Source organism: Diadema setosum, chromosome 7 (assembly GCF_964275005.1).
Source record: "Diadema setosum chromosome 7, eeDiaSeto1, whole genome shotgun sequence".
NCBI classification, from domain to species: domain Eukaryota; kingdom Metazoa; phylum Echinodermata; class Echinoidea; order Diadematoida; family Diadematidae; genus Diadema; species Diadema setosum.
In genome coordinates, this window is record NC_092691.1 from 18,952,252 (window position 1) to 18,970,983 (window position 18,732).

The following is an 18,732-nucleotide window of genomic DNA, read 5'->3' on the forward strand; positions in this document are numbered from 1 at the left end:
ACCTAGCCATGGAAAATTGTGTGTAAATATGTGTGATTTACTTTGATTGGCAGTATACATTGTACAAGATTCAGGTCATTAATGTTCATAATGAAAATGGTGGCGATCAACAGCGCCCTTTTGAATCCCGGGTCCATGTACCTTTGATACAGCTTGAGCAAAGAAATGGCAACATCGTGGCAAACTCAGGGAAACCCTCTCCCTCTATCTGGGGATATTTCAACCCATTTTCAGCCAAACAGACCGTCTCCAGACCCCAAACATGCCCATAAAGTTTATGAATGATAAAGAACAAGTCGTAACAGGTTTGATCATAAAAAGTAGTAGACAGAGGGTGCATGTTTGTAAATCATAATGTCCTCTTATTCCTGTACTGATGGTATGTTGACATGAATGATTCCCAGTTTCTTGTGCAAATATTAGTGGGAACTCTTGCACAATTGAAATCATGTTTTGTGTACGCCCAGGGCCAATTTCAGTGAACTATACCTATTTGTCCTATCACAAAGGAAAGGATGTCTTCACATGATTATATCAATATCCTCCCCAAATATCTGCACATTGATATGTTTGTATTAGCTCAGTAAGCCATTATCATTATTATTATGCTCTTTTTTTTAATAGCATGTACATACACATGATTCTCGAGATACAATAAACAGAGGTCCAATCACAGTATGCTTCTTTTTGCACTTGTAACCAGCTGCTTATTAAGCATGAATATGCTCAATTTTGTTCAATAATCATGGACTAAATTTTAAGAAAACATTTGTGAATGCTGCCATCTTGGCCCACCATACCCACCCTCGAAGTACAACTGTAGTACAACTCCAAGGTAAATAGCTGGCATATGACCGCACCATTTACTATGAATCTCAAGTTGATGACAAGTTTTCTATGACGTACTTGATCACAGGTAGGCTCAAACAGAGATGTCTCTTTACTCATGCCTTCATTACACAGGAAAAAAGTACTCAGTAATGACACACATTGTTCTACACATTTCCTAAAGTATGGTTCTAAATCACATGTAAGGGATACCCTTTCTTAGAGAAAGATTTGCCACACACCAACATTATTAACACTGCTCAAAAAATTACACATATGCCAACAAATATATATTTACCCCTTTGGTATTATGTCCTACTTCTCTTATTTTTTTTTTTTTTTTATTCATTTTCTGTTTAATTTGACACAGTTATACTCAGGTAGCTAGCTGTCACAAAAATACTGTTCTGCCACCATATAACATGCAAGATATACTATCTATATACATCTATGTATATATTCTATTCCGGTGTGTACAGAGAACTGAACAGACAAATTACACCTGTTAGACATTTAGATATACCACGATATACAGTCTTCTCTCTGTGCGTATTCAGTATGTACACTGATATGCAAGCATGATTCACATACAATCGAAAACAAATTTCACTTTGCATAGTTCAGTACTATTAATGTATCATCACATAGACATCTGTTTTGTATGTACAACATTACCACCCTCAACTAGGACACAATCCGAATCATATATTCATATTACTTTATATCACTTTACACTGTTTATTACTCATACCACGGTGTAGTTCACAAGAACACATATACAAGAATATCACTTTCGTTCAATGCATTATGGGGAAAAAACCCAATATATTTAGGCTTCTGGATTATACACGGGTGGCCTACTGTAATACATGGTTGTAGACAATGATCAACATGTTTACCTCTGAATTTTACACTTTCCAGTTATCATTTGAACATACAGCGTACCCCAAATTGTACACATACCGTCTTTGCTGTTCATTCATTCATTGTGCGTTATTCTCTTATTTACTATCAGAAAGATAATAAAATATAATTCTGACAAGCAGTCACACCGTATGAATGAAATGTGACCAGTTTATAACTGCCACGCAGAGAGCAGTGTGCATTTTTCTTCCTGTGCTCTATGGCACATTTTGATTTCAATTCTTGATTTCACTCAAGAAATGTCCAAATAATTACTGCAAGAAAGCTAGTTATTCACACGGTCTCTGTTCACACATAAGAAATAATTTATTCTTATTGTTCACTCTCATCATTAATTATTTTAATATCCCCATAATGGCAGATACCACAGGCAAGTACTTCATCTGCACTGCTGATAATGCCCAACATGAACATTTTTAGAAATCTAACTCACAAGTGCTGGTAACATCTCTTTGGAAAGTTGACTTGAAAAAGCAGAAGCTACAAAGCAGCAGAGCTGCAGCGCACTCTATAAGTATATATATATATATATATATATATATATATATATATATATATATATATATATATATATATATATCCCTTATTGCTGCCGAGACTGCTAAGACTGAATGCAAGATATACCATGTACATATCATATTGCATAGTGCAGAGACTGACATACAGCATTTCTCTGCAGCAAGTCATAAAACTGAGCTGTTCTTCACCTAGTAGGAACACATCATATAAGACGAAAACATGCATAATAGCACACTCATACGCAGGAGGGATTGTTGTTTGTTTGTTTGTTTGTTTGTATCTCTATTTATCTCTCTCTCTCTCTTTCTCATCATTCAGAAAAATGGAGGGGGGGGGGGGGAGGATGGGATATTTGCAGAGGTTGAAAATATTGTAAGCCTCACTCCCAGAAAGGACATGATTGTACTCATCACTCTCTGCCATCAACTGCTGGTTGGAATAGTAACTCCCTCATACTGCTAAAATGGCAGTTTCATAGAGCAGCTTGTTATATTTTGTGTAGAATAAAAAGCATAGTATTACACATACTACCCTCCCCCTCGCCCCATACGGTCTGAGTCATTGTCAAACTCACACTGAACAGACTGAGTTGTACTCTGCGTGTGGTTCAACATCTTCAATGATACAATGTAGTAAATCTGTACCCGTACTTTTCCTTGCTTTTATTTCCATCAAACCATGAAAATGAATTAACCACTGACAGTGCTATAGTAAGAACACACACACACACACACATACACAAAATTCATTGGCTTCTTATCCTTAACAAAGACAGATAAAACTGTCAATTTAAACAGCTGTTTGCAAAGTCTCTGAGACCTCGGAAGCAGTCTGTATCGATGTATTCAATTACACCAATCCCACCAAGTAGAAACCAGACTTTGTCTGAATGACAAGCGCAAAATTTTGCTGCAGCTCGCAAATTTCAATAAATTCTCTGAAATACTACTTTTGACATGTATTGGAGGAATATGTACATCCAAGTTCAAAAACGACTCAACTAGGCAGCTCATTAGCCATGGCAATGTCTTCAGAAATCTACTGGTGTTCTGCACTTGCAATTGCACAAGACAGTAACTGTGTGTGCACATCCTCACATTCTGAAATGCACGAGATTCTCTACTCTTATTGCACTGTGAGACAGCCACCTCCTACTGGTGTGTTCGTCAAGTCTCAGAGAGAAGGGTCTCTCCTCAGCACCTGGTAAGAAGACAGGCCATCTGACTGATGGCGATGACTGGCATATTTTTTTTTAATGGCAGGGCCGGCAGCAGACCCTCAGGCCAGAGACGGTGCCCCCATCGCAGCAGTTGCCGACGGCGGGTTACTGAGGGTGTCGAGGACTCGCCACTTCATGGTGCCGTCAGCGCCGCAGGAGTAGAGATTATTGGGCGGCACGAAGGCGAGCTGGACAACGCCGTTGCCCGACTGGCGGAAGAATGTCCCTCTCGTGTGCTGGCCAGGGAAGTAGTGGAGAAGACTGTGGACTGACAGTGACCACACCTTCACAGATATTGAGAAATTGTGAGAAAGAGAGAGAGTGTGATACATACAGAAATGGTCTGCTTATTGAAAAAAAAAAATAATGAACAAATGTTTTCACTTTGTCTTGCAAAAGAATTGGAAAGCACTCATAGCACATGCCCATGGTGATGTATACAAAAAGGGAAAGACTTTTAGTTACAAATGCAACAACTCTGTCGAGAATCTACATGACATGTACAGTAAGTACAGTTTGGCAACATCAGTGAGATTATGAAATCATTCATACAGACATGCTACTAAGACCTATTTCAATTAATCTGTTTTTTTCTCACATAAAGCCAAATACTGGAATTCACTATGGTGATTTAAATCCAGTCCTATGGCTCATAAAACTTTTACATGGTAAATACTGTAATATCAAGCTAGTTTTGCTATACACTGTAGGTACAAAATAAGTATATCATGTGTTCACATGCACTAAAAATTGGACCTCTGTTTGATAATGATTGTGCATGATGAATAACATGCGTTTATGCACTAAAACTTGAATAAACCTTGGACTAAATTCAAACCGCCTTTGTAAAATTGGACCAAAGAGGCTAATTTCCATCACTGCTTCCCAGCCAAGGGGTGTATCACTGGTACCCACCTTTATGTTGCCCTCAGCAGAGCCAGTGACAAAGAACTCCTCCATGGGATCAACACATAGACTACGGATGCTGGACTCGTGGGCCTGGAAGGTGTGGCGCAGCTTGCGCTGACGCACGTCAAAGATGCTGACCTCCCCCTTCTTACTGCCCGCTATGATGGTCTGCTGGCGGGGGCAGTAGAGGACAGACGGCGTCCCGCCCTCGTGGCAGGAGAATCCTGGGGAAAGGGTTGGAAAGGTGTGGCAGCATTTGTGTATAAACTCACATGGGTCATATGTTATAGAAGTGGAGTGGTGGCATGACATTACATGTACATGTAATTCAGTGATGAGTTCACATAGAATATTACAAACAGACATGAAGTTTGACTTGTAGGGGTACAAGAATAAGAATAGCACAAATCAAATCTTGTAAATTGGACTTTCATCTCAATACTATAGCAGCTTCAAACTAAGCCAGGGCAGTTGCTTAGCTGCAACAAAATAGCGGCCAATCACAATTGCACACAACACAGGCCCTAACACACCCCTATCACCCGACACTGGTGAATGGTGAAAAAGATGAATTCAGTGGTCAATGTATCATGTCATAATCATTACCTCCGCTGAGAAAGGAGGAGGTTAAGTGGTCATCGGCTTTGGTGCAAAATAACTAAAAAAGTTGGGAACAGATTTGAATGAAACTTGCAGGAAAAGTTGATAATGACACAAGGAACAGATGAATAAATTTTGGTAGCGATCAGGGATTTTTTTTTTTTTTGCAGATAGGGTCAATGAACTTGAGAGGTCAAGCTGCATGTACATTGCATTAGAGGTTTGCATATGCCCTCTACTAGCTACATGTACAGCTTCACTCCTGGTTGGTGCCAGGCAGCTGCAAGCTGATGACATAAATAAAGGCTTCTATGATGTGAAATTGGATGATTTTCAGCATGTGTGGGTGGGAATTAGCTACTTGGTGGAGGTCTGCGCTCTCAGAGCGCTTTCTTGTTATTACAGTGTAACATTCACATTAGTGGAAAACTATATGCCTCTGGTGTTTTTGAAGTGGGAAGATGATAAAGATGTCAGAGTAAAATTATAAGTAAATTCTGGTTTTTCACTCCTTACTGGCTGACAAAGGAGCACATTGAGCCAGAGTTCAAGTCACTGCATTCTGATACCGTCTAGGCTTACAAATGAAATAGGATGAATTTTTGAGAGGGCTTGTCACAGAGAGGACCATGCGGGTTTGTCTCACCATGGATCATGCACTTCCTGAAGGGTAAGAGGGTGTCCCAGAGGCAGACATTCTTGCTGTCCGTTGAGAGGCCAGAGGTCACCAGGAGACTGGACGATCCAAGGAAGGCGAAGTCGTAGGCAGTCTTGTTGTGACAGGCCATGCTCTGTATGAAGAGGGAATAATGGGGGGAAGAGTTTGTCTCCATTTCCATCCTCAAAGAAGGTTCTTACTTTCACTAGCAGGCAAGAAGTGTGGGGCTATTATTGCTTGAGTTTTAATGTCAATGCACTGTGCCATAGTCTTCACACTTGACACAGGCCACAAAAGGGGGAGTAAGAGCACCTTGAGAGAATTAAAGCATGGACGCCTAAAATATTTGGGTTAATCAAACATTCTTTGGGTTTACCCTTAATTCACTTCTTTTCTTTCCTTTTTTTTTTACCATGTCCTAACTTTTTTCAAGTTAAAGAGCTGCAAAAGAAAGAGCTAAAAAAGATTTCCAAATGATTAAGGATAGATGTAAAGCATTACAATATTGAAAGACTCTAAGACCATAAACCAAGTGTGGCAGAACAGTTTGGTATCATTTCATTTGGACAAAGCACAAATTTCAAGTATTTGATTGATCTCTAACATGCACTTGCTTAGCAGCATATAGGTCTACACACATAAAGACATGTATACAACTTCAAATTTATCAAATAGACTGAGGTTTAAGATAATAAAGTACACTTATATGAGGAGCAGTATAAAACAATTTCCTACTCTTGTTTGGACACACTGGTTCATGGAAGACAAGTATTTTATACAATGCATCTCTGAGAAAGTGTCATATTTTGGAAGCAAATGGTCTTAAGTAGGATTTTGATCAAAGTCTGTTCACCCAGAAAGGCTTGGTGGCTGCTGGAGAGTTCATGCCGACCTGCCAGAGTGAGAGCTGTCCTCCGTCGTCTGCCACCCCAAACTAGCAGGCCCAACATGGCGTGGAACAGAAACAATGAATAAAGGTGTGAAGGTTAGCCTTAGGGTTTGTAGTCTTGAATAAACCCTCATGGATGGTAAATCAAGATTTGGTACCTTGAATCACATTGGGACCCCCATGTCGTAAACGTGCCCAGAAAAAAAAAAAAAAACTATGACCCTGACATACGAAGCCTGCATGGCAATGGTTTTCTAACAGGTACCCCAGGTACTCATTTTTAAATCTGATATCAGACAAGTAATACAGATAAAAAGGCCTTACTCGGGGCAGTCATGTTACAACCAAGACTTAGCAGCTGTCTATGAAAGTCAATCACAATCATCATCAACAAGCAGAACAACATACAGGATATGAACATCGTGCGTTGATCAGATTCTTGACTGAGGCTCGTAAGCAGCTGGTGCAAGTGCAAGTCACATGATATCAATGCATGTAGTCCAATAGTTCATTCCTGTAATGTCACACAATCGTATTGTCACTATCTTATGAGTACAGCATGATTCTCTTGTGAGGAGGTCAACAATCCTACCTAGACCTGTGATGCTAGGACTTCAAGAAAAATTTTTAATTCTGAATTAAAACATCTGCAGAACTTCATAATGCCACAAATACGTAACAGAACAGCGCATTAAAACACAATTCTGAGGATTCGGAGCTAGAACGAGCCTTGAGTCATACAAGGGAGGCTATTTGACCTATGCTTCTAATAGAACGCAATCAGAGATAGCAAATGAATCATACTTGGGATAAATCTGCAAGATCTTATGAGGCTGGGTGCTTTTAACAAATATCTAAGAGATCTAAATTTCTGGAATACATATGAATGTATTTAAGTTTTTATCGTTCTTCAAATGCCACATGTTACCGATGTCTGCATCAGATTATACTACTCTAGAGTCTAGACTATCCAATCATTACAAAAAGTATACACATGCAGTAATTTCTAATCTCATCCTAGATTAGCACACTCTGCAGATTAAGACAAACCACCTAATATTTCAAATAGTGAGTCTGTACCCGTGCCACTGCTATGTATCTCATCATACCTTGTTGCCTTGGTCATTGAAGTCAATCTGGGTAACCTTGGGGAACTGGCCGGGTGCCCTGTGGGTGTATAGCTTCTGGGAGTGACCCCATTCCCACATGTGAACACTGCCATCATTGGAGCCGCTCAGATCTGATCATCGCAAGGGATTGCACAAATTAAGTTCAGGAATTTAGTGTATGTATGCCAGCAAACATTCTGACTTTGAGGAGCAATGCACACTGTATGCAAAAAGGGTGTATTTATTAACAAACAACGTGTATGACAAAACAACAACAACAACAACGACAACAACAACAACAAAAAAACAACCCATCCCAAAATCAACATCCTGTGCATAGTATGGATGCAAGATACACAACAGGAAAAAAAAAAAACAACAACCTGGCATACTTTGCAACTGATTGACAAATTGCCCCACATCGACGTAAATAAGCACTGAATTGATCAGTGTTTTAGTAGTAGCCATGATAAAAAATCATGGGCGTACATACTCGAGCAGGATTCGAACCTTACGTCGATGTGGGGCAATTTGTCAATCAGTTGCAATGAAAACATCTCGACGGAAGAATTTCATGAATTTGAATAACCTGGCATACGCTGTAAAACATATATTCTAAACTCCACTGGCTTCATATACATGTGCCATTAACAGCCATCAGTTTGACTGAACTTGTTTGAAGAAATTATTTGTAGGACAGAATAACTAAAGCATGAAATGTCCCTGAAATACCCTCAGCAAGATGTAAAAAAACAAGTTTCTTTTCTTTTTAAATTTCATGAACATGTTCAATTAACGGCAACACACACACACACACACACACACACACACATGTTACACTACATGCATGGGGCCATGTGGGATAGTTGGGGGCACTAATGGGTCACCATATACAGTACGATGACACTGAAGACTTTAAACCCATTGAGGATGGTGTGATTTTGCTATAACACACATTTCCCATAGACACCTGCCCGAGTATACGCGGGACTAGACTTCAACGGGTTAAGGTTCATATCAAACTCTACCATGATTCCTGTCCTTGAATACTCCTAATTATCACCAGTATGCTTTATGTGTCACCGCAGTCTGGTGAACAAATTCTGCCTAACTTTCCTTCTCCTCTGTCTAAATGGTGCCAATTGTGTGTAATGTTGGCACTGCACCCCTTGCTGAACTCACAATATAACAGAAAGAAATATACTCACAGTAGGGAAGGTTTGGATGTGCAGCCAGCTTTCGTATGTGATAGAGTGGTCGATGGGTAATCTGGGGTGGGGCAAATAATCACAATTAAAAATGTCAATGTTGACAAAAACGGTTCGCCAATTTAAGAATCAGCTTAAAAGCTCACAATTAAAAGGCTTCTGAAAATTCTGTGATTGAAACAACTTAATACACTGCAAAACCAGAAATATTTGTGACATGAAACTATAGGGAATTGGAGCCAAAAGTCTATTTGGTGGCACAAAACTTTTGCTAATTGCCTACCATGAAAAAAATTATAACTATACTATATGTACTGGATTGTGTATACAAAAACTTTCTCATGCAATTAACTTTTGCAAATCATGGCTCCTTGCAAAATTCACTTGAAAGATTCATGCACACAAGCATTTCCGGTTTCATATAACCAACAAATATTGTGAGCTCAAAAGGAAGGATTTTTTTTTCTCTAACCCACAAAATGTTAATAATACAAATAATAATAAATTCTACAAGAAAAAACAAAAAACTCCAAACCAAAGAGATGTGGTTACTGAAACTTTAGATGGATTAATTGATTGAGATTTGCGATAGAATGAGAACTCTTTGAGACAGGGACCACCTGTGTGCGGTGGAGAACATACGTACCACATGGGTGCTCCTGCCCGTCTGGGCTGGGGTGGAGTCTGATGGGAAGGCTGGGTTGAATCCACCGGGAGGCATCTGGATGAATGGCGCTGACGTCGACTTGTTCAGGGAATGACGGGATTGCGGAATGCTGGCCGGCTGCACCATTAGGAAGTCGTCCTCAGTGGGTGTGTTCCTACTGCACAATAACGACAGAAGGAGAGAGTGTTATATTCATCTTCAACATGACCATGATTAACAACATTACATTCAGAATGCATATCGTCCTGGAAGTGACAAGACCTCGTACATGTATCTGAATTGGAATATATTAAAAAACCTCCTGACTCAATTTTGAATATCAGAGTATCTGATTTGAATTCTAAATCATTACATACAATCAATGTCAACTAAACAATGCTTCTACATTTTTTGATACCAACATTGATGGTACTTTGTGAAAATGTTGTAAAAATAAAACAAATTTTTTCCGTCCTGAAAATTCATGATTTTTTAGATACGAGGCCTAGTCACTCCAAGGACTGTGATAGCATTTTTAGTTAATGTTTTAATATGTTTTCATATAAAAAAAAAAAAATACATAATGACTCTGCAATTTGAAGTTTATTTTTTCAATGATGCTCTCTGTCAATGGCAGAGAGAAACCTCCTACGAGTTGCTTTCACATTGCACAAGGGCAAAATTGATCTTCATTTATGAATGCACGCATTTACTGAAGGTAATGCTATTAATGACAAAAACATTTTTGCCTCACTGCTACTTTGTATGATTCCCATGTTATTGAATAACATCCTGCTAACAATAAAAACAAAATATGGCTCGAAATGACAATATGAGCAGTTCTGCCTATCTCAGAAATAGTGGGACATGCTGAATGCATGTACACAGCCTTGATATGGAATGAGTGAACACTGCCAGTCAACTCTTGTTGTTTCTGGTACAAACCCATTATTGGAGTCATCTATGCCTTCCTCCATGATGTAGGAGTTGTCTGGACTCAGCATGAGGGAGATGTCCAGCTCCAAAAGGCCGCGGTGAGTGGACACGACCACAGTGGACGGATTTGACTGGTCACGCAAGGGGAAAAGTGAGGACACATAACAAATGAGGGTGAAAATGTAAAATGTAATATATGAGAGCTTTTGTCATGCCCACTACTTGCATACACAAGTGATGTGCACCTTTTGTGCACTCTGCTACATAAAAGTTATACATTTCTTTCTGGGTATGTTGAAATTCAAGCATTCATTAGAAGAGTCTAACAAATACTGTAGATACACTATATTTGATTCAGGTGCACAAATGGCAAGTTGGAAATATCAAAATGCACGATAATAGAAGTTTGTTTTGAAAGGCAAGCACTTGAGCAGAAGAAGTAACTATACATCAGAGGCACATTTACAGTCAATAGATTACTGCACACTGACACAGTAATAAAAAAAAAGACTGCTTTGTGTAATTTCAGCGTTTTTTTCCTGCAAATTGTTAGAGATGGAAGATCCCAATATTTCTATTTTTTTCAAGGTGAATCACATAGAAGTGTTCTCTTCATGATTATTTAAAACAATATTGTAAGTCTATTAAATACCTACAATAATTCTTCATCCAAGCACTTTATCTGTGTTGCTCATTTACCATCAGACACCCAAGCAACTTAAGTTCGACAACACTAAGATTATTTTTTTATCAATGAAATATTGTCCATAAGGAGAAAGTAAATGTGAATTTTAATAGAGGCCCCCTTGAATAACTGGGTATTGTAAGTACAACCAAACTGCCATAGTTAGATGTATACATCAGGAGAGCAGAATTTATGTGGAATATTACAAATCGCATTAGAGCTTTCCCCTGCACCCGGGCTGGCTTCCTAAAGATGGTTTAGTTCATGTATTCCCTCCTTCATTAGGTAAATTGAATGGAGGTAATGCAAGTTTGTCAGGGATACATGATGTTAGCGTTTCCAATTAAGAGATGAAAAAAGAATAGCAGCTGTATATACCAATGAAATAAAAATAAAATGACTTACTGGATAAAAAAAAATAAAGAATCATTGGTTAGGATGAAATACTCGATAAAACCCAGTGGAAGCTGTATATTAAAGGTGCATGGTCCTGATGTTTTAGTCAAATGCGTACGCAGGCGCACGGCGCAAGTTTCCTATAAAGACCTATGCTATCAACTCCTCTTTGGCGCTTACGCTGTGGCCCACTTCCCCGAGTCTGAAGAAGTCAGATCCACTGTAGTCAGTGGTCCGATCACAGTTTGGCTCATGATTCGGCTGAGGGGGATGGCAGCTTTAGCAAACTTCTTTTGTGATGTCATAATAATATGCACGCACCCTGGCATTACTACAGACTGCGTGATGCGCAGAGAAGACAACCAAGGCAACGTTACTTAGCAACACCCACGCGCTTTACTCTTGATGACAGCTCAACTTCGGCAATCTTCGTATCAACACTAACAGTAATCGGCAGTATCATCAACAGCGCCCTCTACACTACCGGGACTATGCACCTTTAAAGCAATGTTAATTCCTCATTCTGCCTTGATATGATAAATACCCTAAATACCTATTCATTTAATGGGAGATGAGATCGAGTGGACACTAACGCTCCTCTCTGTGTTCCTGAAAAATATGAGTGTGGGTGTAGTATTTTTTTCACAACCCTGCTTTCAAAATAGATTAATGCCACATCTTATCAAGATTCAAAGAACATGCTCTATCTTCGAACCTTGTTGTACTTGTAAAACCAGAAATTTTTACGTACACAAAACTTTCGTACATTTCGCAAGGAGCCAAGATTTATGAAAGTAAAATGCATGCAAAAATGTTTGTCTACACAATTTATTAAATGCCAATGGTGATCACCAAAATTCTATGCCACACACACACACACACACACACACACATACACACACACAAAGTTATCAGCTCCAATTCCCAAAAGATTCAAAAAAGTTTAATGCCATGAATGTTCTGGTTTTACAGTAATCACTTCTTACCCTTTGCAAATCTTCACCTTCATAGTTGCTAGTGTTTCCCCACAATGCATAATCCAGTATTAGATGAAAGCTAGAACAGCTATCTTGTATCATACATGCATGTGTCTTGATAATGCAAAGCAGAATTACTACCAAGGTAGTCAACTTCATTTTTTGCGTTGACTTTCTTTCCTAGTATCAGCTGATGTAAACAGGCTTTTCTATGAGCTACATTGCAAGATATTTCTTCTCTCTACTGTTGCAAGAATGAGATCATATTGCAGAAAAGACACACATACATATGTAAGTCATGCTTGATCTACACAATCATGCAATCTCATCAAATAAAACGAAGATCAAAACAAAATAAAGATCAGCAGCAAAGAATGTATTAGTGATGAGCGCTTCTTTGATCTAAATTGTCCCTTCACCCGGCGAAAGGCTTACAGGTTTAGAAGGGGGTTAAACTGATCGAAAGGCCATTGATACATCAGGTGACTCGTGCAGAGTACAATTATAGTGCTACATACTTGGAACTCGCCATTCATTGAAATGTTCTTCCAGTCGGCCTGAGAGGATTCAAATTACGAAAGCCATTGTGACAGGAACACCGATTAAAGACTAAGGAGGGGGAGAGATGTGTGGGACTCGCACTCATTGATAACTCTCTTCTTAGTCAGAATTTCCTTCACACCGTCAGACTGTACCACAGGTAGTTTGACCACTAATTAGCATGCACCGACATTGTTGTAGGGTTTTTTTTGTTTTTTTTTTGCCTTAAAGAAAACAAGGATGTTCCTATCACTGCATATATGTTGGACAGCAGCGAGTTAAGGATACCTGTCACTCCAAAATGAAAATGACTGAAATCAGAAAATTTATAAAACTTGCACTAGAAGAGTTTGGAAGAGAAGTAGAATGACTGCATCACAATATCACCTTGATGTGATTGACAAAGGTGGAATGTGTGTCATCTCTAATATGCTGGTATAATATAAAAGAGAAGTATAAAAACACAACATGCTGTACATTCACAAAAAAAAAAAGGGGGTAGAGGGATATCAGACTATCAATTCCACATTTTCAAGAGCGGTAGAATAACTTAAAAGGAGGTATGACAAACTATGACTGCAATATCACAAGGGGTCAAATGCAGTGTAATGATATATATAATGCATTCCACAACAATGCCAGACAAACTTGAAGTCTGTGCTATATGATTATATACTGATTTATGGATTGATGTGTGATGAAACAGCCACACGCACCGATCTTAACAGGGAAATGAACCTGTGACCTTGATAATACCAAAATAATAATAAATTAATAAACAATCATGAAATTTTCTGTGCATGTTTAAAGGTCCAGTCAGGAAAGATAACCTTTCAAAAACACATACACAAACTGGAAACAGAATGTCTGTCTTTTTTTGACACCTAACTGCAGTGTAAAAGCCCGAGTAGTTCCACATACAATTATGTAGCTTCCCTTGCCATGACTAACTTCAAATTGTGCATGCTCCTGTAGTCTTCTTTGCAATATGAAAACAAATATAACTGCTTTGAAATATTACACATTTATTAGATTTCTTTAACTGCACATCCGTATATGCACACGTCTTCGGAAGTGTTTCATAGTCAATTTTGATAATGTGTGTTACAAAGTTTGGCTTGAATAACTTGTAGGCGGACACATAACTGTCATATACATGTCCAAGACATTCTCATTTTGTTGATGGCATTGGAAGAGCCCAGACCCGTTATGACATGTCAGATCACAGCACTGTCATAGATGACTTACACAGAATCTTTTGGATGAATACCTCTCCTTTGGTAGGGCATAACACAAAACACAGAACATACAAAGCATAATTTGGAGAATGGTCCATTACGTGTAGGAGGTCATGGAGGGTGTGGGGCGGAGCTACATTTGCATCTAGGCAAAAGTGGGACACAGAGGGGAGGGGCCGCGTAACAATGCATAGCACATGTGATGAGAAGATCCAGAATGCTACATGCCTGTACTCAGGAGTGCATTCTGCAAAGGTACACCCTTCAGACATGGCAAAGATAGCATACAATCATTCTATCAGGATACATTCTGATACTTTCTTTGCAGTTCACCCTCCCCCCCCCCCAAAAAAAGGCTAAAGATAGAATGAGGATGCGTTTTCTTTAAAAGAGAAAAATCACTTGGGTTACTAGGTTATACCACACATTTTCTCTCTTAACCCCTTGCCAACCAGAAACCAGTTGGTACTACACAAACTCAGTTTGGATGTCAAACTCTGGGGTGGAATGGATTAAGCGCTTTGAACACTATGTCCTTGCATCAGGTATCATTGATATGATGGGGCATTGCAAGGAAAGCAGATCTCCTATTCAACAGCTAGCAAGGTCTACCCATTACATGTCACAAAAACTCATTAAATCTGGTCAACTGAACTTGTAGGGTTGGCATAAAATGAGAGAATGGACAGTTTTTCATCTCTGGACAGTTGCTTCTTTGGCTCTGTCTGACAGGTCAGCACATCACTGCTCTTGGGTGAAAGAGCATGGTCAATGCCTCTATTGTCTCAGAGAAGGGGGTGGGGGTGTTTAAGACACACAAAGGGGATATTCCTGGACATCAAGACAACTAAGGCATTAGCATCTACCCTTTGACCAGTGATGGGTAATAATTACCTGTCAGTCTGAGCTGAAGAAACCACTAAATACACTAAATCAATCCCTATTCTGGTTTCTGCTCCCAAGTCCAGTCAACCAGATGTGAGCAGTTTTCAAGTACCTGCATGAATAAATAGCTACACTGACATAAAGACACAGAATCCATTATGAATTTTACTGTCAAATAGAACATGTCTCCCCCATTTTTTCCCACCAAACATGGACATGCTCCATTGCTTTTATACACCCGATGATCACAAACCATGCAATTTTCAGGCATACATACACATACACAAAAGCTTATTCCTCAGTGTATCTCATTCACAGCTGGCACAAGGCAATCACAAGCTATTTCATGCATTAGGGTCAAGCACTTTGGGATGGTCATATTAAAAATCATCTAGACATTACATCTTCTGTTCATATGATAATGAAAGAGGAAATGATACTTAAGCACACTAAATCATCAAAAAAAAATCTGTTCATTGTGCTTTGGTTTTTTGACACAATGTCTTCCATTTTAATCCCAATTGTAGAAAAAGAAAATGGTATGCATCTAAAATATTTGTAAGGTACTAAGGAGACTGACTTAACTATCTTATAAGTGTACTACAGAATGTGGAGCGATTCACTATATTAAAAGGTATATGCATATCAAAACAATCAACAGAGTAGGCACTAACAGTTATGTAACTAGTTTGTGTTGTGCTAATTCTGTGTCTGAACTAGAGCTTGACAGCACTGCATTCACTCTGAAGTTACTTGCACTGGTAGTATTACAACTGGTAAAGCCTCCTGCACAACTGCATAGTTCTAGCCCTCTTAGCATCAACAATTCAAAACGGCATAAACATTGTGTACAATTTACTTGCCTACAGCTATATATTAGGGAGTTTAAGAAGCTGCATAATTTCCGTTCATTTCATACAGACAGCCACAGCTCTCCATGCTTTCAAAAACTATTTTTAACATACAAAACATGGGTCAGTGCAAATCCTACGCATTCACAGATTCCACAAACACATGGGTACATGTGTATTATACACTGTACAGGGGTCTTGAGACTATGAATGCAAACACATCTCTCGACACTTCATCAAAGATTCGGCTGAAAACTTCAGGCGGGGAGTTTGCTTTCCTTTCCTGAATTTACCTGGTTGAAGCAGAAAGCTGAGATTTTCTCCTGCTCCTTGTGGATTAGTCTCGCCTGGCTGGCAGCCTGGGGTAGTGAGCCCATGGAATGACTGGGACTCCGCATCGGGTCATTCTGAAGCAAAGAACAAGCATAGAGGACTCTTTTTCTCATCGGGCGATGAATCAAGATTATGACACTAAAACAGCAACTGTTATTAAATTTATCATTCTGCCATTACTATTACTATTACTCTTGGTCATGAAAGACTAAAAATTCTTCTACTTTCTCTAATCCTCCTCCACCTCCACTTCGTGCAAGTTTCATGCCGCCTTTATCTTTGGTTTTACAGTAGGCCTATTTGGTACAGGATAACATCTCCACAGCTTAAAAAAATACAAGTAAAGATCTCTAGAGCCAAGATAAAAATGGACGATCACATTATTGCATTTAGATTCTCCATTCTTACGATGCCATCCATGACACTGCCCTTCTTGAAGATGTACTTGATGAAAAGCTCCTGAATGGATTCCTGTCTCACAAGGAAGTTCCAGAGTCTCTTGGCTGGAAGAGTCGATTTGGAGTCACTCCTAGAGAAGGGTGAAATGAAAAGAGGGTACACACATTGTTTTATAGGAAGCTCAGTATTAAACATAATCAAGACTAGTATCATAGATGGGTATGTTTGAATGGGAAGTGGGAAATATGGGAAATGAATATAGGGCCCGCATGTTGCTTTACAGGAAGCTCAAAAGCATAATCAAGAATAGTACCATAGAGGGTATATTTGACGGTGAATACTTGACTTCAGTAGATTTGATTCTGCAAGAGGTTACTTTCAAGATTGAGAACCAAAGTGATAGAACACAAAATACAATTAATACTCCTTTTTTTTTTTCCTTCAAGAAGAAAAGTTGGTGATTTTCAATATAGGACACCTTGGAAGCAATATATATTCAATTCCTAATGTGGGAAGCAAAATCTGAGTGTGATGCTATTTTCACAAAATATCGGCTGACTTCAATATCATATGAAAATAACACCACCATGAAATAGATGATGTAAACAATTACAGTGCTATGGTTAAAGACAGAGAGAGTAAAAGAGAGAGATAGAGACAGTGAGACAGAGAGAGAGTGGCAGCGCATGATATCTGATACCTGAATGGGGTGTTGGCGGGGTCGAGTAGCCCCTTGTATCGCAGGATGGCCGGCCCACTCAGCCCAGTCATGCTGCTCCCGGACGTCTCTGAGATGAAGTCGGGTGGTGGCCGTGCGAAGAGATCCAGCTTGCGCACACAGGCCTGCTGCCACTGCTCCAGCAGTTTGAGAACAGAATGCATGATGGGGGATGCCACAGGTAGCTCTGTCAAGGTGTAGGTAAAACAACAAACACCACAAGAAGTGTTACAAAGGCATAAGCAATATAAAGAGTATCTTCCTTCTTTAAAGCAAGCACAATATGAAGAGTAGCCTTCATCTTTACACGTTGATCTTTACAATATTTCTTGAGGAAAATGAAGACAGAATTTGGTGCGTACCTTCAAGAAATACACTAGTGTGATATTAAAACTAGAAATGTTGGTATCTGAATATTTATTCTAATCCCCGCACTCAGTAATTCAGCAGCAACACCTGCAATACACATTACAGGCTCACATTTCACCCTTTGAGGACGGGTTGATATTGATACAACATTCATTTCCCATAGACACCTGCCCGAGTATACTCGGGACTCGTCTTCAACAGGTTAAGATTTAACAGAAACATTACATCGCATCCATCTCCAATGTGTGTGAGTGACACAGTCCAACAAATTACAGGTCAAGTTTAAAGTGTTGTTGACGTGAAAACTACACTCACGTCACCTTTTAGATTATCATTACAATTATTGTGATTGATATTATTTGGAATTTGCAGCATTCACATTTACTGTAACATTATCACTTATCAAGCATCAGATAGCACACACTTCATCCCTAATATGATGATACCAGATTTAAAACAGTACAAGTAGTCAATAAGATTCTCAATAACTTCAACCTTTACTGCCATGTTGACATAAATCTTCACAATCTATCATTTCATGGTCATGAAATATGCTACCAACTTAATAATCTTCACAAATAAAATCAACATCAGTGTAAGTATGACTAGCATATCAGAACTGGTATTGTAATCATCATTATACTTATCCTCAAACCTCAATCATTATACATCATACACCATGCATCATCAACATCATCATCATCATCATCATCATCATCGTCATCATCGTCATCATCGTCATCATCGTCATCATCGTCATCATCATCATCATCATCGTCATCATCATCATCATCATCATCATCATCCCTCATCATTATCCCCCGCCACCATCATCATCATCATCATCGTCATCATCATCATCATCATCATCATCATCCCTCATCATTATCCCCCGC

At 39.1% G+C, this 18,732-nt stretch overlaps 1 protein-coding gene across 1 annotated transcript in view; it reads right to left on the reverse strand.

Moving 5' to 3' along the window:
• Positions 1-2,388: 2,388 nt before the first annotated feature.
• The window catches only part of LOC140230956 (dmX-like protein 2), a 123,386-nt gene continuing 107,042 nt past the window's right edge, over positions 2,389-18,732 (reverse strand). Inside the window, exons 26-37 of the mRNA XM_072311097.1 lie at positions 17,450-17,654; positions 16,759-16,879; positions 16,311-16,424; positions 13,022-13,060; positions 10,455-10,576; positions 9,510-9,687; positions 8,864-8,924; positions 7,656-7,786; positions 6,511-6,591; positions 5,646-5,790; positions 4,406-4,623; positions 2,389-3,774 (exon numbers count right to left, since the gene is read on the reverse strand). Coding sequence (XP_072167198.1) covers positions 3,550-3,774; positions 4,406-4,623; positions 5,646-5,790; positions 6,511-6,591; positions 7,656-7,786; positions 8,864-8,924; positions 9,510-9,687; positions 10,455-10,576; positions 13,022-13,060; positions 16,311-16,424; positions 16,759-16,879; positions 17,450-17,654 — 1,640 coding nt within the window. The 3' untranslated portion in view covers positions 2,389-3,549. The remainder of the gene's footprint in view (positions 3,775-4,405; positions 4,624-5,645; positions 5,791-6,510; positions 6,592-7,655; positions 7,787-8,863; positions 8,925-9,509; positions 9,688-10,454; positions 10,577-13,021; positions 13,061-16,310; positions 16,425-16,758; positions 16,880-17,449; positions 17,655-18,732) is intronic.